The sequence below is a fragment of the Macrobrachium rosenbergii genome, chromosome 36 (assembly GCF_040412425.1).
Source record: "Macrobrachium rosenbergii isolate ZJJX-2024 chromosome 36, ASM4041242v1, whole genome shotgun sequence".
Taxonomy (NCBI): domain Eukaryota; kingdom Metazoa; phylum Arthropoda; class Malacostraca; order Decapoda; family Palaemonidae; genus Macrobrachium; species Macrobrachium rosenbergii.
In genome coordinates this window covers 10,032,872-10,057,917 of record NC_089776.1, presented here as the reverse complement: position 1 = coordinate 10,057,917, position 25,046 = coordinate 10,032,872, and the positions used below count along the sequence as shown (strand labels likewise).

At 37.1% G+C, this 25,046-nt stretch overlaps 1 protein-coding gene across 2 annotated transcripts in view; it reads right to left on the bottom strand.

Annotated features, from left to right (window-relative positions):
• Positions 1-18,534, bottom strand: part of LOC136856612 (Na(+)/H(+) exchange regulatory cofactor NHE-RF1) — a 136,379-nt gene extending 117,845 nt beyond the window's left edge. The window contains exon 1 of one of the 2 annotated variants that reach the window (XR_010858421.1): positions 17,473-18,534. Coding sequence is in view for 1 of the 2 variants with exons in the window: in XM_067134540.1 (XP_066990641.1) it covers positions 17,473-17,697 (225 nt within the window). In the remaining variant the exon portion in view is untranslated. The remainder of the gene's footprint in view (positions 1-17,472) is intronic. The other variant, XM_067134540.1, reaches the window with a different exon arrangement.
• Between the last annotated feature and the right edge of the window lie 6,512 nt (positions 18,535-25,046).

Here is a 25,046-nt window from a genome sequence, read left to right as displayed (position 1 = left end):
GCTGAAGTAAAGGATATTATTATTATTATTATTATTATTATTATTATTATTATTATTATTATTATTATTGGTAATAGATTCACAATTTCGTGAACAACAATCGCTGTAATAAAAATCCACAATTATATAGTAAATATTTTACACATTTTACATAGTAGTATATTTACTATATAACTGTGGATTTTTATTACATTATTATTATTATTAATTATTATTATTTAAGCTTCTAAAAATTGAATGCCCAAGAGTCAGAACCTAAAAAGACCTGGATCTACACACACACACACACACACATACACACACACACACAAATGCCTCTTCAGATATAAGCATTCTAATTCTAATATCAATAACCATTTTATGTCAAAAGTCAAACTTTCCAGTAATTTGTAAAGATATTGCTAGCAACAGAGTCACCTGCTCGACTACACAAGTGATAGAAATGAATCTTGAAATTCTAGAATGACTCAGTACGAGACGGTATGAACATCTTTGTTCAGTGTGTGCAATTGGTTAGTTACTGAAGCGTGTTAGAAGGCATTCCTCGAGCTAATTTCTATTGCAGAAATACCGCCGACAGTGAAAGGCGTATTACTTAATACGTCTAAAATCTCTACATTCACAACGGTTGTTTTTATTTCATCTATTTACTAGCTGACCAACCCGGCGCTGCCCGGGAAACTCTGAATGACAGCCGATAAAATCACACTCTCTCTCTCTCTCTCTCTCTCTCTGTGAGTTGGCTAATAATAATTACAGCAGTAATTTAGATAAGATTTTTGAAAGCCTACCGTGCAGTAAATAAGAAGGTCTGGGTGCTTGTAACCTTTCTCCAATAAAAACTCAATAAAACCCAATAAAAAATAAGACTCAGTAAGCCTAAATAAAAACACAAAAAAACCATACAAAATGCATCAAGTTGTCCCCAGTTCACGTGTTATAAAACAAAACTGTTTTCATATATTCTGCATAATATAAACGTGCTATAAATTTTTATCCGATTACTGTTTAACAAAAACAAAAACATAAATCTGATGGCATATCATGCCACAATAATTTCCTCCCACACAGTACGACTCAATATCAGTTCACTACCTTTCGCTTGTATAAAGATTTCAAGAGTAGGCCTACATGTATTTCGCTTCCTAAAAATAAAAAATAGGGATTACGACAATTTTGATTCTGTCTACGCATTCACTCTGCATATACTAGCAAGTCCGAGGATCAAGCGATGTTTGCATATCAATGAAGTTTTAATAACAAAACTCCTATTTTCCATACAGTCTCGTCTACAATACTAGAATTGTACTAGGAAACAATTATTAGGAGAGGGAGGAAAGTAAGATTGAAGAGACTATGAACAGAGATACGGAAAAAAAAAATGAAAGGGGTTGCAGCTACGGGCCGTAGGGACGCCGCAAAGAACCCTAAGTAATTTCTACAGAGCACCGCGTGAGGTACCTCAGCACTGACGGCACTACCCAGCTACGGAGCCATCATCAACCATACTGACGCCAAATCGCCGTCGCGTCTGTCCCCTGAACACGAACGAGTTCAGTACACGAAGAAATCTGAAACCATCCAGAGACATGAGGAGGGTGGAATAAACCTCATCGAAGAGGACATTCAATAGGGCGGGTGGATTCGTTACAATCCATTTTGTTGTTCGATTACATAAGACTGGTTCTATCGTTTCGGAAAAAAAATGCCAAGACGAGTTTTCCTGGTCGATTTAAACAAGAGGGACTGAAACTCTAAAGCTATGAAATATATACCATAGATACGATGTGTTTATTGTTATCATTATTCCGAAGATGAACCCTATTCATAAGGAACAAGCCCACCAAAGGGTCCACTGACTTGAAATTCAAGCTCCCAGAGACTGTGGTGTTCATTTGAAAGAAGTAACAGAAGATAATGGGAAATACACAAAGAGATCAGTTATTAACTTTAAAAAAGAAATTAATTCAGAAATTAATAAATAAGCAGATAAAAATGTCAGTAAATGATAAGATAAAGGAATAATTGCTTTAGAGCAGTACCGCACCGCAGCTTCGCTTGAACTTTTGAGGTTCTAATTGCTCAGTGTCCTCAAGGATTCTGTTCCTCAGTCCAACGGTGTGAGGAATGATGGACTTCTGGAACGGACCGAAGTAATGGCTTCTTGTTCAACAGTTACTTTCATAAGCCAAAGCCTGACCCTCCTTTTTTCTTCCTTTGAGAAGAAAAAGGTTGGAAGCTATACCCATTTGTTCGATGTTGCAACAACTGTTTTAGGAACAGCGAGACACCACCGTATAAATGGTATAATGTTATCTTTGACATTCAACAATATTATCTAATCGTAATCCCCAGCTGAAGAGATAACGGAAAAGCCAATATTCAAGATAAATTCCCACCACAACTTTTAAAAAGAAAAAAAAAATAAACGCACCACCTCGATGAGTAATAATTATTGCTAATACAACTAGTATTACAAACAACATGAGGAACGACTGAAAGGAACATGGATAAAAAAATAAAAAATTTTTAAATGCGCCGACGTTTCTTCGGCGCAATCGAGTTTTCTGTACAGCCGCTACAGCGTATAATCAATGCCACCGAAAAAAGATCTATCTTTCGGTGATCTCGGTATAATGCTGTATGAGCCGCGGCCCATGAAACTTTAACCACGGCCTGGTGGTGGACTATCCTATATCGTTGCCAGAAGCACGATTATGGCTAACTTTAACCTTATATAAAATAAAAACTACTGAGGCTAGAGGGCTGCAATTTGGTATGTTTGATGATTGGAGGGTGGATGATCAACATACCAATTTGGAGCCTTCCAGCCTCAGTAGTTTTTAAGATCTGAGGACGGACAGAAAAAGTGCGGACGGACTGACAAAGCCGGCACAATAGTTTTCTTTTACAGAAAACTAAAAAGTACAGCATGTAAGAACCATCGCAGTATGTGACTTCCAGCCAACATAGGCTACAACGAACCTCACAGAATAATTTTCTCTATGACACAGTCTATGGACAATAGTTTGCTAGGAGTTTTATCTTGGCTACAACTTAAAAATGTGGAACAGTTTGTTAGCGCAGTTGTATAGAAACTCCTGATCTCGAAATGTTTAAGCGAGGAGTGAATTCATTCCTGATCTACGCTGACGTCTCCTGAATTTCAGGTGTATCAGTTTTATTTTCCATTCCCTCATAATTATTCATTATCACTTCATATAACCTTTCTCTCTAAATTTGTGTTTGTATTTAATCTCTCTCTCTCTCTCTCTCTCTCTCTTAATATATATATATATATATATATATATATATATATATATATATATATATATATATATATATATATGAGTATATTATATATATATATATTATATATATTATATTATATTATATTATATTATATATATATATATATATATATATATATATATATATATATATATATATATATATATATATATATATATATATATATATATATATTAATGGGCGTTTGTATTTAATCTCCCTCTCTCTGTTAATGGTGTTTGTATTTAATCTCTCTCTCTCTCTCTCTCTCTCTCTCTCTCTCTCTCTCTCTCTCTCTCTCTCTCTCTCCAGGCTGACTTCCTATTAGAGCCTCTTGGTTTTATAGTCTGTCGACTCTGTCCATAAAGGTATCAACAGCTTAGGATTTGGAGAAAGAGAGAAAAAGAAATGTCACCTTAAATTGAACTTTACCTTCTTGCTCTTATCACATCAGGAACACTGTCGCCGTTCAAGGATTAGCAGTCATATAAAAAAAGGGGGCCATTCTGAATTAGTACTAAATTGAATTAACACTAAAAGTGTAGTAGATGTACGAGTATTAAAAAAAAAACCAGTAAGAAGGCTACTGAAATTGGAATATAAAATTAATGTCAGAGGCCAAGAGCTGGGACCTATGAGATCACTCAGCGATGAGAATGTTGAAACAATTGTTAGACGAGGATGGTAAGTAAGACGAAGAAAGAGAATATGAACGGAGGTACGGTAAAAGGAATGAAAGGGGTCGCAGCTAGGGGTCAAAGGGACGCTGCAAAAAAACCTTAAGTAATGCCTACAGTGCACCGAGTGAGGGGCACTGTCGGGACTACCCGCCTACCGGGTTATAGGCTGTCGGAAAACTTTGTACAAAGGAGACGAAAAATGAAATCAAAAGCCACTGGGTCTCTGGGACTGAAATACCTACACATTCCTACGTACCATAATCCCCACCTACTCACCAAATAACATTTAAAGGTTAACGCTTCAACCCCATAATCTCCAGGGCACCCCTGAAGTTGCTATGACGGTATACAATCTTCTCCACTCCATGAGTCATCAAAAAAAAAAAAAAAAAAAAGTCCAGGAAGCCCCTTGGGTAAGAGCGGGCACGCAAAACTTTTCCAGGCAGTTATTCTAACAGTGCGCCCAAAACCCGGTTTCGGAACAAGGTCGCTGAGGGAGGCTCGAACTCGCATGGATCTGGAATAGCCCGGAACGGGAGTTTTGCTGAATAATGGTTAATGATACAGTTGCCGCCGCTGCATTGTCCCTGGCCTGGTATTATCGATGATAAAGAGAGACTGACGTCCGTTTTACGAACGCGATAATATCGCCACCAATATCCGCGCAGGTCGGTGTGTCATGGCAAGCACACAAATGTGATTTTCGGTCAAGATTAGTCATGAAATTACACCTGAGAGAAGTTAATGAACACGGTGCGAAATTTACGGCGGTGCCTGTGGCAAGAGTAAAAGATGAACTTCTCTCAAAATATATGTATGTATGTATGTGTATATATATGAATACATATTTTATATATCTATCTATATATATAAATATATATATACACGCATGTAACTGTAATATACACAATGACCTCTTAACTTCTCTAATTCATTCACATTTTTGGATGTGCTAGACACTACAAAGACTCAGATCCAGATGCAAGAATACGAAGAAATTATAACGTCCGCAGCAAGATTCGAACCCGCCTCCGCAGTATATGAACAAGACCGCGAGAGATATTTATTCGTGTTCTTCTGCATAAACCTTAGGCTTTGTAGTGACAAGCGTATCCAAGAAGTGTGAAGATTTTGAGAAATTAAGAGGGCATTGTGACTGTTACAATTATATATATATGTGTGTATGTATGTATGTATATATATATATATATATATATATATATATATATATAGATAGATAGATAGATAGATAGATAGATAGATAGATAGATAGATAGACAGTCAGTTTTGACATCCTATCCACAAGTTTCTCTAAGTATCATTAATGTTCTCTTATCTCCCATCTTCTTCTTCTTCTTTCATGACCTTCATCTTCTTTTAGAGTCTTTGCTCCCACTAAGTCCAAGAGATAACATCACTTCCTCTGTTTTAGACTTGAACAACACTTAGTCAGCTGAAAAAAAAAATTCACACTTTCTCGTTATTTACACTAAGAAATAACTACCCTCCCTCACGAAAAAAAAAGGTGGAAATACGATGCATTTGTGGCTAATTCCAATACGACCTCTGACCTTCGGCAAGTTTGACCCTGAACTTTGGACCCACCACAAAAAATTTCGGATCTTTCCTAGACCATGGGTTTTTAACCCGGCATATATCCACCTTTGCTTCGTGTTTAGTACAAGACTGTCAATATCATAAAGATAATGACCCCAAATAAATATTAGTCCTAGCAAAGTTCTGCAGAGCAGGGTACTCCACAGCAAAACTGCAGAGTAGTATACTCCACAGCAAAGCTCTGCAGAGCAGGGTACTCCACAGCAAAGCTCTGCAGAGCAGGATACTCCACAGGAAAGCTCTGCAGGACAGGATACCGCATAGCCAAGCAACAATGGATTAGGCACATAACCGACGGGATTATGTCTGGAGGTCGCAAGAGCACAGAAATTGAACCTCGGCTGAAGCACCCGGGGACAGGTGGTGCTTATTTATGTCCCATGGAATGTCTCCACGGCCGTGGGGACTACCCGAAGGGACACTCGACCTGACAGAAAGTGCCAGATTACACCAGATTTGACCAGAGTCCTCTGTATCTTCGACAAGAGATGAAACGACATCGCAGTGCTTTGGGTTTGAACCGGTTACCCCAGGACGTGGGGGCAGGAGGAGGTCAGGAACTGGCCAAGATAGAAAATAACACAAGGGGGATGGGGTGGGGGGGGGGAAGTAGACGAAAACTTAATAATGTCACGAATGTGGCAGAAAACGTCCTTGACATCAATCTTGTTCACAATGGACGCTATCAAAGAGGTGCAACGTAGAAGTGGCCCGGTGAAAAAAAATAAATTCTGAAGGACACAACCTGATACACAGATTTGTTACATAAGGAGAGAGGCAGTGCCGAATCATCACTGTTCTCCTACGGTGCGCTACCCTGTGCCTGAAGGATACAAGAAAGGTTTAAAGGAAAACAAAACACACTGGGGGGAATTTATTCAAGCGAAAAGGAAGACCAGCAACAATGGACAGGTGGTTCATTCAACTAACTCATTCATAAAGTTAGCACTACTAAATACAGAATTTAAACACTTTCGTACATTTCACGTCAGTCTGAAGGTGCATGGAATGGAATACATTTCCAACTAAAATAAGAGCACTGAAACTGGAATATGCATAAGATTTGGGCCAAGGGCCAAGTGCTTGGACCTATGAGGTCATTCAGTGCTGAAAATAATGTTGAAACAATTGTCAAGAAAGAATGGAAACTAAGACGGAAGAGAGTAAGTATAAACGGAGATACAGTAAAATGAATGAATGGGGTTGCAGCTAGGGGCCGAAGGGACGCTGCAAAGAACCTTAAAGTGATGCCTACAGTGCACTGCGTGAGGTGCATTGACGGCAAAATAATTGTGATGCAATCTGCAGAAAGCTACATCAGTTACAGCAATCTGTGACAATTAGTGGACCTGTCTGTATTTCCTATTATCTTCTGTAACTTCTTTCAGATGAACACCATACTCTTTGGAAGATTGATTTTCAAGTCAATGGCCCCTGGGGGCTTGTTCCATATGAATAGGGGGTTATTTTTAATAATAATAATAATAATAATAATAATAATAATAATAATAATAATAATCCAAACTACGTACTTTTTCTTAATAGTAAGGTAATGAAAATGACGTCGAATAGAGGTAATATCTATAAGGAAGGATCTTCTGAATAATAATAATAATAATAATAATAATAATAATAATAATAATAATAATAATAATAATAATAATAAGTCATTGAGAATTGCAATGGGCTAATAAATTTACGAAGACACCATAAATGATGGAGAACGGTTACTGTACTTTATAATTGTTACATAAAACTGGAAACAATGCGGAGAAGCATACACGCGTTACATAACGATGCCTGTCCTGTATTTGCTTCGTTATGTAATGTCACGGTCGAGTGGGTGGTGACCTTGAAGTTTGTTATTAAAAGGAATATTTAATATGCAATGACAATTGACAATTGTATAACGCAATATATATATATATATATATATATATATATATATATATATATATATATATATATATACATATAATATTCTTTTGTTCCAAAGCAGATTCTAGTCAATTATCTTGTATAACAGATTCTATATATGCAATATATATATATATATATATATATATATATATATATATATATATATATATATATATATATATATATATATATATATATATATATATATATATATATATATATATATATATATATATACAGCCTGCAGTCACAATTACCTAGCTTGCATCATTGCGTTATCCAAAAGCAGAACTATTCACAAAATTACTCATGCCTGGATAATACGCTTTTCATCCTCGGATACTGAATAACAATAAAAAAAAATACTATCAATTCATCGAAGCCCTCTGAGAGAATCCCATGCAATTTTTTTTATTTCTATTTTAGTGCAAGAACAAAGAATATATAAGTTTTTTTATACATAACAGCAAAATGACAAACTACAGGATATTCTATTGTACAGAAATAAAATTAAAAAATTGCTGTGAATCGGACCTATTGTCCTTGTAAAGGTTTTCCTACAGAACATTATTTACCTGCGTGAAAGCAAATATATTTAAATGGAGATGATGATTGTAACATACTAAGAATAACAAAGATGTTTGTGATAGGATTTTTTTTCTATCCGTTGCTTGTGGGTGGAATTTACGAGAAAAAACAGGTTATATGTATGTATGTCTGCATATATGTGTATATATATAAATATATAATATATATACATATATACAATTATATATATGTATATATACACTACGAATTTACTTTCATTCGGTCGCTATAACAATTATAAAGTACTGAGCCAAAACTGGCAATCACATTTACAACTTCTAAATCACACTATCTCTGTCTCTTCACTTCTATTTCCTTATTGTCATTTATACGTGGCTTCATTCTTGGTTTTATTTTCTTCCCGTTTAATTTCTCTTTCTTCCATCTTACTTTCCACCCTCTCCTAACAACTGATTCACAGTGCAACTTGCAAGGTTTTCCACCTGGGACACCTTTCAATTTCCGTTCCAGCGCTGAATGACCTCTCCTAGGTCCCAGCGATTGGCTTTTGGCCTAAATTCTATACGCTGCTATAGAAGAGTAACTCAGTGGGAGACAATGAAGAAAGTCTCCCAAAGTTTCCCGAGGCTCTGTTGTTTTCGTAACACCGGCCGGTTTCGCAAGAGGACAGAAATACAATGGTACCTAAAAGGAAGCCCAATTCGGTATCCGTAATGGCTGGCTCAACATTTATCGAAACTGCGAGGCAACTGGGTTTTGCAACGCCGAGTGGATTTTATTGTTCTGTTGCCTCTGGGGTCACTACGCCGTTGGGTCAGCCAATGGAGAATTATCCAGGCATTTCAATGACACTGATGACATTACCGATCGATTTTAAGCTAGACCTATTTTCCCTGGAGGCTTCGTATTGCGAGAGTTCAATCACTCTTTCGCATACACATTAAAATTTGTGATAGAATATAATAGAGCAGAATATAGATTTTAGGCCAAAGGCCATCAACATTCATGGTAGAATATAATAGAACAGAATGAAGATTTTAGACCAAAGGCCAGGAGCTAAGACCTGAAAGGTCATTCAGCTCTGAAACGGAAATTGACAACAGAAAGGTTTGAAAGGTGTAACAGGATGAAAACATCTCAGTAAAAGGAATGAAAGGGGTTGCAGCTAGGGACCGAAGGGACGCTGCAAAGAACTTTAAGTAATGCCTGCAGCGCACCAACATAGTCATACATGAAGTAAGGTCAACTTCTGCTCAAGTCTACAAAGAGAAAAGGAACTGATTACTGGTTTATGTCATCTCTTCTAAAAAAAAACATTGGTCTGTGAATTTTACTTTCTACAGTCTTCTTGTCAGAGACAATTCCAGCCTTTTGAGTTTACCACCATTTTGTCAAATCTCAGTTCCCTGATTACCTGACGTGTTACCTGCCACTTTGTGTACTATCTGACCCCAATCGTGGAGCAAGCAGCGTTTGGTTCATGTAGAAATTTCCTAACAGGAGAAATGTTCCATAATCTATGCCCTTCACCTAATAATGTTTGGTAAAATGTAGCATCCAAAACTGTGCTATATATATACACACACACACATTGTCCCTTAATTATGTTATAACAAACATGCTAATCAAATTTACTTCATTACCATAAAAGTAAATGCATGTGTACGGAGAGAGAGAGAGAGAGAGAGAGAGAGAGAGAGAGAGAGAGAGAGAGAGAGAGAGAGAGAGAGAGAGAGAGAGCTCCTGCAATATCTAACACCTACGACAGAGAGCAATAGCATCATTGTACTATCATCAGTTTGACATTTCAAATGTAGCTTGTTTTGATTCTAAAATGACTATGTGCACCACTCCACTGCGTTATACAGCACTTGTCAGCCAAGGTTCAAACCTGCCCCAGCAATCATACTATGCCAGACCGCTTCCAGCGCACGAAATTGCATAATAGGCGCATGGAAGATGCTGCAAGAAGGAACTGGATACTGACTATTTCGAAGAGTCAATTACAGGTCAGTCACGACCGCATTTGCATCCCCCCCAACCCCCACCCCCTGCGATCTACTTGGTAGGAAGTTACCACTAGCAGCATAAGCATTTTCTCTTATATAAATACGTATTTTATTATAAAAGAACACACCCCTTTCAAATGTAAGGTAGGTTAGGCCTAATTTGTGTTTGCTTATCAGATGTCCTTCAACCGTTTAGAAGGCAGGTCTGCAATCACCAACGGAGAGGGAAATTGGTACATAGGCCTACATTTCTTTTCAGCTTCTACTGCCGAGCAGAGCTGGAATCTGGATCTTTTGCCTGACTGTACTTCAATAGCACCTTAAATACATACTGTTACTAACTGCATTAACCAGACCAAACAGGGTACTGACAACAACAGAGCCTTATCTTTTTGTTCTACTGCTACCCCAAGGGTGCCCCACAATGACATGCTCAAGAATGAAATTGATTTGATATGATTGGATGTCATTACAATAAACTGTGCAATGGAAACATCAATGCCTACAGATCAATTTTAACCTTCTAAACATGTTTACTTTTGGACGCTCTCCTATAGGCACTTATCTCAGTTATAGTGCTCTGAATAGGATCTCTCTCTCTCTCTCTCTCTCTCTCTCTCTCTCTCTCTCTCTGTGCCACTGGTGATTTTTAACATACGACTTCAGCTTCTTTTTCAACATATCTTCGACTGATTGAGAAGGTTAAAATCATTTTGCCCTAATTGTTTAAATTAGGGAAAAACGTTATTTTCTTTATACCATACCAGCAGTTATACATCATTTTAAGTCTGATTAAAGAAGTTCTACATTATTTTATATTACTTAAAGGGTACTCCAAGACATCTTAGAAAAAGCAGAAACATCTGAGGTACCATCTAACAAAATAGGCCCATGGGCTACACAGCGCACCTTGCGGTATGCCTGCAAGTAGCTATAATTATGATTACAGATTTTCCTACGTACTTCTACGTAAAACCCTGGGCCCCAATTTTGGCCCCACCCACGCCCTTGGCTTGAAACAAAATTGAATTTACGCAACATAAGAAAACTTTCATTTTATGTTTTGTCATCTCTCACCCAGTAGCTCTGGTAAGGGTTTCAAGTGACCAACCCCTTTTCCACCATTTCTCAATTATCTCCCGTTGGAAGGGATAATGGACGACCATCTGAACCTTTTTTGAAACCCTGTTACTCAAGGTTGCTTTTCTGGGGGATATCGACGATGTGAAGAAAAGTTTATGACCGACAGGTACACAGACTAAAAATATCAGCTTTTATATGCTATATTGCTATAGACCTATATGCTATACAATACACCTTAACCACCTGTTTTTCCTTGAGTAGTTACTAACCATATCTGGAAGCCTAGGATATGAAAAGCAAAAAGAACTCTCTCTCTCTCTGAGAGAAACTCACACTTTACCAGTGTCTAAAAACACTTTAGCAATTTAATCGACGCCGGTTGGGAAACACTAAGATAAATAGGACTCGACAAAATACAAAAGTGGCTTACAAAAAAAAAAAAAGGGGAGGAGCCAAAGTTTACAACGTAACCACATAACAAACAAGAAACAAAATAAGATGAATTTCAGGAGTGCTTAAGAATAACAAACCCACTGTTCTAATTTCTAATCGCTACACGACATTACGTAGGCTGATAACGAAACTGGACCCTTCGTTTTGTAGTGCCATCACAATGAGTCTATTGTCAGAGGCAAACCTACGTAACACACAAGATATGCTTAACGACTCTCTCTCTCTCTCTCTCTCCGAGATATTCAATAACGTCATATTATATACTTCACGATTCCTTATCACTGCAGTCGGGAAACAAGACTATAGACATGACTCACTCAAACACGTAAAAGGAATGGCCTCCAACATGCACACGTTTTGACATCAATATACGTTAGCGGAATATTCTCCTCACACCTGTTGTAAGGACACGATTCTGAATATGCAATTTTGCCTGAAGGCTATGCAAATGGACTGGCGTTTATTAGCGTCTAATGAGATGAAATGCAAAAGCCAAGGGATATGCAAATTTCAGGGCAAGGATAGTCCCAACTCACCAATGGCAAATCCCACTGAGACCTGTAAAATTATTCTGCATTGACCTCTGGAACTTTCTTAACTGACCTCTGCGACTTCCTCTACGTAAACTCCTTTAAGTAAACTACGTATCATCTCTGTACACACGGAATAACATGCACCTATACAAACACACCTTCCTTTCGGCAAGAGAGCTAAACTCTCTGGTCGCTATGAGGTTAAGACAATGTATAGCCTTACTTGGTACTAACACTTTTAACCCATCAGCAAAAGCAACCTTCGCTCAATAAACCAACGCCTTGCCCTTATACGGTCTTGTTGAATCATAAACTACAAACATGTGCTTTGGTGAGATATGTTTAGGCGATAAATCGTGCAGCGATTACAAAATTGTGTACACACGCCTCCAACGAAGTATGACCTTTAGTCCTAGTGCTAGGGGTTGAGCCCTATAGAATACTAGCCTATAGTACCATCGAACGTCCATAGCCGGTGTATTGAAGATTATAGCTATAGTGAACTCGTGACTATCTTTGTTCATATTACGAGTGCTGTTATAAAACATTCATTCACATATGTTCAAAAACTACCATATAGCTTGTTGGAGAACCCACACTAAAATATCTTCATATGACTAATTTTGACTGCCCGTTAATGATAATTTGCCGAGTTAAATGTAAACTCCTCAGTAGTCATAAGATAATGATTTTACTTTTCCATATTTACGTATAGATGTTTAATTACAAATGAATATGCAAATACTATCTTCTTTCAGCTTCCAACTGGTATGAGGATAAACCATTACGTCACCTCTGTAACATTCTTTAGCTCTGAGCTAAGTTACCAACTTGACAAACTGACTATCATCCGCAGTTCATCAGAAAGTTCACGAGAGAATGGAGCTAAAACGATATTAATCATAGATGAAGATACTAAATTATACGTTATTGATAAAGTTATAGACTAAATCACTTTATATATAACCTAAGCTAGTACGAGCGCCCCATTAATTGAAATGAGGGGGTGAAAAACAGGCCTGACGTGGACCTCTGTTACCAGACCCCGTCAGTTTCAGAAAGTACTGTGTTTACGAAATGCTTGATCATGTTACTCTCTCCAGGTACTTTGGGACAAAATCTTTTATATACATAGATGCAATACACCTGATGTGAGCACGCAAGGCATCTTTGTTCTTCTGACCGTCGAAAAGTTTTCAAATCGGCTCCTTATCAGTTAATGTGTCTAATGGTTCAAAGCGTATGTTAAAAGGCCTGTATGGTGTACAGTTAGGCCTATACTGATATAAGCCATTACAGTATAAAGTCCTAATTATAAAATGTGATTTGTGTAAGAGAAAGCGATTACTCACAATCTCATTTCTGAGACTGGAATCTCAGATTTCAAACACATATATAGTAGCCGATCACGGCTGTCGTTACTATTGGATCATGGTGCTATAGGCCTTATACCAGCACCAGTTCAGTTCTTGTAGCTGGTCGTAAATGATCGTTGAAATCTTGGGGACCAAATCTTAAAATTTAAAATGAAAGTGTACGAGGGACTGACTCTGAACGATATAAAAAGAACACGGCCAAATGGATGATGACGTTCTCAAGAAGCCTCTTGTACTGAGGTGATGAACGTGGTTCCTCTTAAAAGTCAAAAGGCATCAAAACAATCACTGACCTTCATCCTCATTAAGCTATTGTGGGGAACTCATCAAAAATGAGTCAATTTATTTGAATTACGATGGTCCCGTGTGCATTTAGTATGATGTTCACACACGTCAATATTCCAGCCGTCCTGTAATTTAACAAATGACTCTCGAGTTAATGAACCTGCATACGATACCACTGACGGTTGGGAAGAGGGGGTGGGGAGGAGATATTTAGATTCCTCCCATATGTAAAGTGAACAGCCAATACGATACGTGTCTCAAAGGAGTGTTGAAACCAGAGAAGCTTAAATTTTGTTCATGACCTTCCGTTCTCGAACGTGACAGTACACAAACAGCGCATGCGTGCGTATGTGACTACACAGAGCAATACACTGAGTCTAGATGAACTGCGGTAAAAACCAAAGTTCTATGAATTTACTAAAAAGAAACTAATAAAAGACCCGTTTATACCCAAAGATATAAAGTTGTTGCAATACAGGAAATCGCGCAATCCTAAACATGCTTTAAACTTAAGAACCAGATTCCTGGTTGCGTTTTCCGTTAACCACTCCCCTTACTGGTTTTGTCCCTCCTCCAGGATTCTAGTTTTCCTTAGGCCAGGCCTAGATATAGGGTTGGGTTGTCCGTGATACTAACGTCTGTCATTTTGAATTAACCAGGAGTTTTCTGTACAGCCGCTACAGCGTATGATCAAGGTCACTAAAAATGGATCTACTTTTCGGTGGTCTCGGTATGATGCTGTATGAGCCGCAGCCCATGAAGCTTTAACCATGCCCCGGTGGTGGCCTATCCTATATCGTTACCAGAAGCACGATTATGGCTAATTTTAACCTTAAATAAGATAAAAACTACTGAGGCTAGAGGGTTACAATTTGGTATGTTTGATGACTGCAAGGTGGATGCTCAATATACCAATTTGCAACCCTCTAGCCTCAGAAGTTTTTAAGATCTGAGGGCGGACAGAAAAGTGCGGACAGAACAAAGTGCGGACGGACAGACAAAGTCAAATCAATTGTTTTCTTTTACATTAAACTAAAAATCAGAAAAGAAAGCCCCTTTGCTCTAATGTACAAAAGTCAAGCCACACAGTCTAAAGAATACTTTGGACCTACTGGGTCTAGCAAACACTAAAAATCCTTTACATATGATTGTGTTTAGTGAGCCAATACTGTGATCGCATGATAAAGATACAGTGATATTTACTTATCACTTTTGGCTTTAATTTTCAGCTCAACACGATCCTGAAATATAATAGCGTGATTACAGTATATGAACATAACACTCAGTAATGTTGTCTACTTACCTGGAAGAAAAGCGCCTCTTTTGCTCAACAAAAACCTTCACATTTATATGTCTGTGTGTGTGTGTGTGTGTGATCGTAACAAGCACAATACCTTCTCCATTTACAATACCTACATATCTGGTACAAGAGTGACCAGTATATTCTATACTATATATATATATATATATATATATATACATGTATATATACACCGTATATCCGTTTTATAAATTTATACTAACACTTGAAACAAACAAAAAAATTTTTTTTTTAAATACCACATGCCACGTCTAGCATTGAACCAAAAAAAAAAAAATATGCGGTACACGTCAAGTCTTCAAATAAATTTATGTAATGCAGAGACCCAATGCACAACGAAGACTATAAGCATTGATGTTCACTGCACGTTCAGTGCAGGATATGCACTCACGTACACTGAGTAAGCTCAGAAGAACGCAGCCGGTAACGGCTAGAACTCACTCCTGGATGGAGCCTGGGGTGCTCACTGGTAAAAACCACAGTGAGCCTTGGAGGAGATCCAAGCAGTAAGCGGAGCTCCCAAAATTTACCTGTTTGCAGAGAAAACTGAAAATCTGTCAAGGGCATCTGGCCATTCCGTCAACAATTTAACTCTTCTGACTTACAAACGTTGCTCTCAGTGCCAAAACGAAGAAGAATTCCACGAACCAGCGCCAAGGCTTATATGCCGGCACTCTGTGATGTTATAACTCTTAGTTGCTTATCAATTCTAAAGGTGTGCTACTTTATGATTGCGCCTCAAGATCTAGATAACTACATCAATGAACTGGGACGAGGGATGTGTTTAATTAAATTCATCTTTATGTAGTAATTTGTGTGCTACGGCAAAATTAATAAAAAAAAATGCAAGAATGTCTTCCTTACTGGCGTGGTAAGAGTACCACTAGTTACCTAGCCAATATTTCATAAAATTTGTGATACACGTAAGCAAAAATTCAAGTCAGACATGCTCAGACCTGCGCCCCCTTCTTCTCCTCCCCCCACCTACCCCTAAAACAGTGGCCGCCGCCACAACCAACATCATCCTTACTGGCTACAAAACCGGTCAGACACTCGGAAACACAGGGTAGGCTAAAACGTGTACCCCATTGGGGAACTACCCATGGTTCCTCCTTTTCGAGTTACTTATAATATATATATATATATATATATATATATATATATATATATATATATATGTGTGTGTGTGTGTGTGTGTGTGTGTGTGTGTATAGCCTATGTATGTATATATACTCTAGGCTTAGTAGTGACAAGCATTTCCAAAGTGTGAAGAAATCGGAAGTTAAGGTTATCAAAATTACATAGATGTTAATAAAATGACCAGAAGATTACACATACACACACACACTATATATATATATATATATATATATATATATATATATATATATATATATATATATATATATATATATATATATAACTTCTTTACACTTGGTTCCCAGGCTCTCTTGAGAAAAAAAAATAAAAACTCAAGCAAGTCGCGAACTGAATTTCGCAATTGTATGTGGGTCGGCTAATGTTGCAAAAGTATTTCCAAAAGAATGTTTAAACTTCTCGTTATTTTGCTCCGATGATAGATCTATGGCGAATATTAATGAAGGAGGAACTTTAATTTATGCTGGTTACATTTCTCCTACGTAAACTTAACTGGGTTCCTTAGGCTATACAAACTGTAGGCAGTTTAAACTGTCTAGTATGGAACTATATAAGGCATTTTTATCAAGAAATTTTTATAAAATGTATAACATAAATCTCACAGGAATACCTTATTTGTTATTGTAATTCTGGACTTAAATTCTGTCATTCCACATGCAGTTCAATTTAACTGCTGGGCTCAATTGCAAACTAGCATAAAATTGAAATGAAACACGCATATCAGATTGTCATAAATAAAAAATATATGATGTTAAAACAACAATATCATCCTACCCTTGACAAACACAAGTTTGCTAATATACATAACTGCGATACGTGTTAAATTTAACATTTTATTGGACTGATTTGACGTCAAAAGAAACCAAATACATAAAAATACAAATTTTAATCACGCGCACTCATACAAACCATAAAATAAGTTAACTTTTGTTAACATACAAAATTCGACACGCGCAGAATTTCATGTTTTTTTTTTTTTTAGGGTTGGGGGCCAATTTGACGTGAAAAAAGGCATAAAATATAAAAGAATACAAATTAATCATATGCACTCACACACGCACACACACCAAATAAGCTCAGTCGAGACCGCTACTACCAGGCTTTACCAAACACCTGTTGAAAGAGGTATGGGGATAAGTAAGCTTTGGAGGGACACTCGAAAACCGTTGACTTTCGTATCTTTTTTTTTTTTTTTACCTGTTTGTGATTTTCGTTGGCGATGTTGACTCCATTAACCTCTATGATGCGGTCCCCTTGCTTCAGACCGGCCATTTCTGCCGGGGAATTAGCGTCGATCTTTCCGATAAACTGACCAGGCTTGGACTTTTCGGCGTGGAGATTGAACCCGTACCCTTCGAAGTCGGCCCATTTGACGATGATGCAGAGGCGGGGGGAAGGCGCGTTGTCGGGTATTTCGGACATAGCGGCACAAAGCTATTTCCCTTGAACAAAACCTATAGCACAACTTCGATCCGAACGGGCGTAATTTCAACTCCACGGAACACGGGATCCCGAATGCGCGACGACCTTCCCGGTGCGAGTAAGTGTCGTAGACTGACTGACCTGAGTGAGATGTGATGAGGCGTTAGGCGGCGCTGCCGTTGCTGCCTATTCTCACACTAGTGATAAGTAGCTGATTACGAATTTTTTCGATAAAAAACGTACAGAGTACATCATGACGGTGTTACAGAATCAGATTAGCAGAACAATGTATTTAGAATCACTTTCGTTTTACTTGAGTAAGAGTATCCGAGCAGAAAATTAATTATATCGAAAGTAAAACCTTCATACGTAATGGCGTTACTCATGCGTCTGGCAGCGCGTTGAAAGCACCAGGTAAGAGGGGTCATGTGTTTGTGTACGTATAGAGCGATGTGGTGGTTTTGTCAGTAATTGTTACCCTTATTTATTCAAAATAACAGACTCTATATAATGGCCCATAAGTGATCTGGTATACAATGAATATAAGTTAATAATGAACTCGTGGTTGTCAATGATAAAAACATCGTACTGCATTCATTTGACGTTCGTTACAATCATGAATCATGGGCCTTCTTATCTTCATTATACAATGTTACATTACTGCAAAAGACATTTATAAAAACTGAATATTTAACGAAAATGACTCACAGAAATAATATGCCACTGAATGTAGTTACACTTACACGTCGGAATACGAACAATTACAGATTATCGGAAACAAACGCAACAAAGTAATGGGGAAAGTAATTATAACCTCGACTTACCAACAAGTTTAACCTGTAAAGAAAAAATCGAAAATATAAAGATATTAAAGAAGAAATTAAAGTGCAACAATTGAAAAACATTCATTTAAAAGTTTGCAGTTATGAGAGAATGAGCATATATATATATATATATATATATATATATATATATATATATATATATATATATATATATATATATATGTATGTATGTATAATTTCACCTCAGTGCTATAAACAAATGTAGTATGCAGATACGATAGGAAAGATTAAGAAATATTAGATTGAAAGAAAAACTTAGCAACTACAAAAACACCATTGATGAAAAGTTAAAATCCTCTTTTAATTAATAATAATAATAATGATAATAATAATAATAATAATAATAATAATAATAATAATAAAATGGGCGTTATTAATAATATGCAAAAAATAAAACGGTAATGAAAACTGACAGGAAATATACACAAGACATTTTTATATCCAACAGGTGTGTGTGCGTGTGTGTATTACATACGCACATAACATCTTATATTGAACATATAAGCACATATGCACATTCACATTAAATATACTTGTTTTTGTATAAGCATGTGTAAGCAGTATGCACGTATATGAATTTCTTGACTGCAGTGATATATATTGTATGTATATATATGTAAATATACATACACATATATACATACATACATATGTATATATATAATAAAATGTATATTTAACCTGCTCTACAGATTTTGGGGTAATGCATAAGTTTCGTTGACAACTAAACTTGCATACGAAACATCAGCGTGTTTACTGGTCATACGTGTAAAACATGTGTAAGGAAGTTCCTGATATAGTTAACCTATTTGCATATTAATGTGCACATGTATTTCTCAACTCACGCACGCGCACACACACATATATATATATATATATATATATATATATATATATATATATATATATATATATATATATATATATATATATATATATATATATACATATACATATCGGTAATTTTTAGTAATTTCCTTATAATCAAATTTTGCACAAATGAGCAATATTATTACGCGTACAGTTCAAGTTTTATATGGTAATATAAAATGTCAAGAAAACAAGATAAAATTTTGAAACGAATAGTGCTTACCAACAAGAAATTCTGAAACGATATTTCGATTTATTTTTTGTAGAATAGATTTAAATGCATCGGGAAAATATAATATAATATAATATAATATAATATAATAATATAATATAATATAATATATGATTACCTCCACCTTCCAATTGACAAGTGTTACACGCTTTTGACGAACACTGTAGTCGAAATACCACTTCAGTCGAAATACCACTTTCTCATCCGGCGAAGTTCTCTCTCTTAGTCACATCTCATTTGCACGAGCAGTTCGTCACAGAGAAGATGTGACGATATTCCTGAAGTTCTCCGAAGCCATCTAGACCTTCCTCTTACTGCTAAACTCCTCTCCTGTATGAGACTTCTGTGCGCATGCGTCCGTCTTGCATTCAAATCTGCGATACGTTGCTCGGTCTCAAACCTTGCGAACTCTCCACAAAAGCGGAATCAGCATTTGTTACGCTTCCTGTGAAAGAAAGATGCCATTAGACTTTCAATCACCGTGTTCCGCTAAAATTTAACTTTTTTTTATGTTTCTGTAAAAGAAAACTATTGTGCCGGCTTTGTCTGTCCGTCCGCACTTTTCCCGTCCGCCCACAGATCTTATAAACCACTGAGGCTAAGAGACTGCAAATTGGTATGATGATCATCCACCCACCAATCATCAAGCAAATCATATTGTAGCCCTCTTGCCTCAGTAGTTTTTATTTTAGTTAAGGTTAAAGTTAACTATAATCGTGCGTCTGGCAACGATATAGGACAGGCCACCACAGGGTCGTGGTTAAAGTTACATGGACCTCGGCTCATAAAGAATTATACCGAGACCACCGAAAGATAGATCTATTTTCGGTGGCCTTGATTATGCCCTGTACGGAAAACTCGATGGCGCCGAAGTTTGGCTCATTCTTTACCTGTTTTATGCTGTCATGACAATCCTCTCGAGACCAGGAAGAGATTGTATGGGAGGCGTTGACCACTGAAATGACGCGTCATCACAGGATCTGTATAATAGGCAGCAAAGCTTCCTGGAGTTGTCTGACGACAGAGTCCTCAACTGATGCTAAATTATTCTGGACGAGAATTTTCTCTCTTCCTTAAGAGGGTTTGTAGAGAATATTTTAATGTCTGATGCTAATGTCCACGTGGCTATTCTCCTTTTCAGTATTTACAGTTTCGTGGTTATTTCATATTTAAGATGCACTCCTATAAAAAAATAACTATGAACTTTTAACAAGGTTTTTTTTTATTTGCTCACTCAATAATTTGTTAAATTTCTTTTTAGTACGCATTTTATTTAATATTTCCCTTCACTCCACCAAACATTTCATACGCTTCTTATAGATTTATTCATTCAAAACCCAAAGTAAACACAAATGACTTAGAACTTACACAACATTCTCATAAAAAAATCTATCAGTTTTAAAATATAACTGCAGATAGTTTACTGATTACTGAAGTTTGGATACAAAGTCCTTCAAAAGAAGGCATCGTGCATACCCCATACAAATGGGAAAACAAGCACGTTAAAAGAAGAAGAAGAAGATGAAGAAAACAAACGCAAATGCTAGACCGATACACATTGGAGTAGTTGAAGAAAACGGGAACTTTCTTCTGTTTGGTCAACTCGCTTGGTCATGGTTACTCGGCCTCTATTCTATTACGTTTATTCATTACGACGTGTTATTGTTCCTTGCAAGGTTGTTCAGTGTATCAGGAAACGTAGTATAAAATTAACCAAGTTATATTTCTTTTTGGAATGTCCGAAAAACAGTCACGTAACTGGCTAGAACGTGTGCGGAATATTACATTGTTTCGTTAATTCTATTTTATTTATTGTTTTATGTACCTGTGGCTATGCCACTTTGTGTGAACATAATACACACACACACACACACACACACACACATATATATATATATATATATATATATATATATATATATATATATATATATGAAGAAATTTGTTCTCACAAATTATCCACCAACTCTCACAAGGCTTCAGGTGAGAGCATTAACATGTCAGTGATTGAATCTCTCTCTCTCTCTCTCTCTCTCTCTCTCTCTCTCTCTCTCTCTCTCTCTCTCTCTCTCTCTCTCCTTTGTTTAACTTTCACGAAGAGGGGGGGACAGTTACGATGCTTTTCATGTTCTAGATCATGTGCACTTAGCAAAAAAACACATAGACATCAAATATTGTTTTCTTTAGTCATTCCTATTATCTTTGCGCTAAAGGCTACGAGGAACTATTAATTTTTTAAAGAAGAGAAATAGGACCCTTTTCTCGTGCAGAAAATCTTGATAAATGTTAGAACCAACAATTTCCAAGCAATGTATCTGAATACATTGCCTTTTTTAAGCAATATATCTTTGTGAAAAAGTGCATAAACGTTGTTCGTACGATACATCATAGACCTATGATTTACCGCCAGAAACTGGTTGTATACAACGGTGAAAATTTTTCGTAAGATGTGTGTTTTTCTACACTAATTTTTTCAAGCATCACATTTTTTTATATCAAAATATGCGTAAATTCCTAATTTATCAATATTATTAATTAAATCCATGTTCTGTGAAAAAATAATGTTATTAAATATTTAGCAAAGGATAATGAGCGTTCTATATGGCTAGCTCCAGGATGCTAGAACGGTCTGACGTCACAGGATTTACCCTTCAGAAGATTAAACCCCCATTAACCCTCCCCCAATTTACCTGCGCGTAGGTAGACCTGGTATTCTTAAGAAGACCTTAAAATTGCCTTTATTGTAGAATACAGGATATTCTCAGTAAATACAGGATCAGAATCTAACGATTTGTAGGAAGATCAAATATACAAATGCGCCCCCCCACCTCCCTCTGCAGTACCGTCAGTGCACCTAATGCGGTGCACTGTAGGCATTACTTTAGGTTTTTCACAGCGTCCCTTCCCTAGGCCCCTAGCTGCAACCCCTTTCATTCCTTTTCCTGTACCTCCGTTCATATTCTCTGTCTTCCAACTTACTGTCCACCATCTCCTAACTATTGACTCATAGTGCAACTTGCGAGGTTTTTCTCCTGTTACGCCTTTCAAACCTTTTTACCGCCAATTTCCTTTTCAGAGCTGAATGAGTTCGTAGGTCCCAGCGATGGGCCTTTGGCCTAAATTCTATATTTTATTCTATTCAATATACAACCTCTTTAAAGTTTAAACAAAAACATCGATATTCCTTTATGGTACGTAGTTCAAATACTGAAGGGATGAAAGAGTAAATATGGAAGTTTGACATAAAGCTGTGCGCAGTGCCACTCCTTTTTATCCTGATTATTTTAGGCCTATACGGATGGAGAAGTAGGCCTATGGGGACAATAAACCACTGTGGTTACTGTCACCATTCAAGGTCTAAATAAGGCTTTGACCTTGGTCACCATGACAGTTGTGGAAGGATAAGGCATCCTTCAAGGTCAATCATATCCTCAACCTTGGAGAAACAACAAAGAGGACACGTCACTGATTGAGCTTAAGTAAATTTTGCCTACAGCTAATTCAACTGATGTGTTTGAAAGGACCAACTGCCGGATTTGTAAAGGGAGAAGAGACACCGCAAATTAATGCATTTGGAGAAAACAGACGCACCTCCAAAACGACGGAGTTGAAAGATCTCGTTGGAGAAAGTTCGAATTTCGTCAAGCTAAAGGACTGAGCAAGCGCAGTGCGGTATTTTTTGCCAAAGATTCAGGGCATACTTAACATAATTCATCAAAGGCAGAGAGCCCTTATAAGTAAGGGAGAAATTTACAGGGCATAAAGGATTTGTGACCTTGACAGGGTATTAGTTTAATCTAGTAACCTCAACCGTATTGAGAACTTAGGGCTTACAGGGGTATATTTTTTTCAAAAGACAGATTCGTGTAATCAGGTTCCGCCATTGGTCTAAGAACGAGATTTCCTAGACCATGATTCCACCAGTCCAGTGAATAAGCACTTAGTTTCTCTAAAGACATGACTGTTGTTTATCTCATCTTTAATACATTGAGAATCTTTTATTAAAGTTATTTTCATCTGCAAGTAGTTAATTAGTTAGCTTTTAAGTTTGTTATCCAATGTCTTCGTATTCAGCTAAACGTGATAGAGCTGCGTTCAATTTCTCTGGTAACATGTTGAATATCTCCGTATCTTCTGTGACGACTCCCTTGGCCAAATAATAATAATAATAATAATAATAATAATAATAATAATAAATGTTTTGATTTCTGGTACTGATCGTATCTATGTGGCTGTTAAAATCAATTAAAGGATAATAAGGCCGATACAACTAACTCGTTCCTGGATATGGGTCTAACTGAATTAGTCTGTACACGCTCAGTCTAGCTATATGATTCTTTGAGATTTTTAAATAAACCTCAAATTTAACCTCCAGAATCGAATCCCTCTTTTTAGTTTTCTGAAAAGGAAACTATTGTGCCGGCTTTGTCTGTCCGTCCGCACATTTTTCTGTCAGTACTTTTTCTGTCCGCCCTCAGATCTTAAAAACTACAGAGGCTAGAGAGCTGCAAATTGGTATGTTGATCATCCACCCTCCAATCATCAACCTTGCCAAAGTGCAGCCCTCTAGCCTTGATAGTTTTTATTTTATTTAAGGTTAAAGTTAGCCATAATCGTGCATCTGGCAACGAAAAAGGCCAGGCCACCACCGGGCAGTAGTTAAAGTTTCATGGGCCGCGGCCCATACAGACTTATACCGAGACCACCGAAAGATAGATTCATTTTCGGTGACCTTGATTATACGCTGTAGCGGCTGTACAGAAAACTCGATGGCGCCGAAGAAAATTTGTCTCATTTTTTATTTGTTTTTTCTCTTAACTCGATACCAACTATTTTCGACATGGCAAAGGTCTCTGAGAAACTACAAACTCTTCAGATTCGATAGGGAAACCAAAACCTTGGAATGTCCAGTACTTGACCCCGTAAGCCGTGAGCCACACCCCAGAAATATCGTCCAACGCCCACTCTCCTACCACCACCAGCAGATGGGCAGCCAATCTACAACAAACCAGAATGGTCCAGCTACTATCAGATCAAGCAGGAACCTGATACAGACGATAGGTCTAAGATTTTGACTTAGTGTCATCCCTCTGATGATTTAGGCATGATTATTCTCTTCATATCACTGCAGTATAACGCAGTAGTCCATTTTTAGTGAAGACAGATGTTGTCCATGAAGTGATCCACTAAGTTTAATGAAAGATTTAAAAACAGTATGTTTCTAAGCAAATTTTCACATAAGTTCATGATACGTACTGCCTTCATTCACGGGGAGGCTGGGTTGGTCATTCACTTCACAGTGTAATATTATAAAATTTTAAAAACCAATGATTTACTCTGGTAAAATACACATTACCTTTAGATGTAAAACAATTAATCGTAAGAGTTTACTATTTTAAATG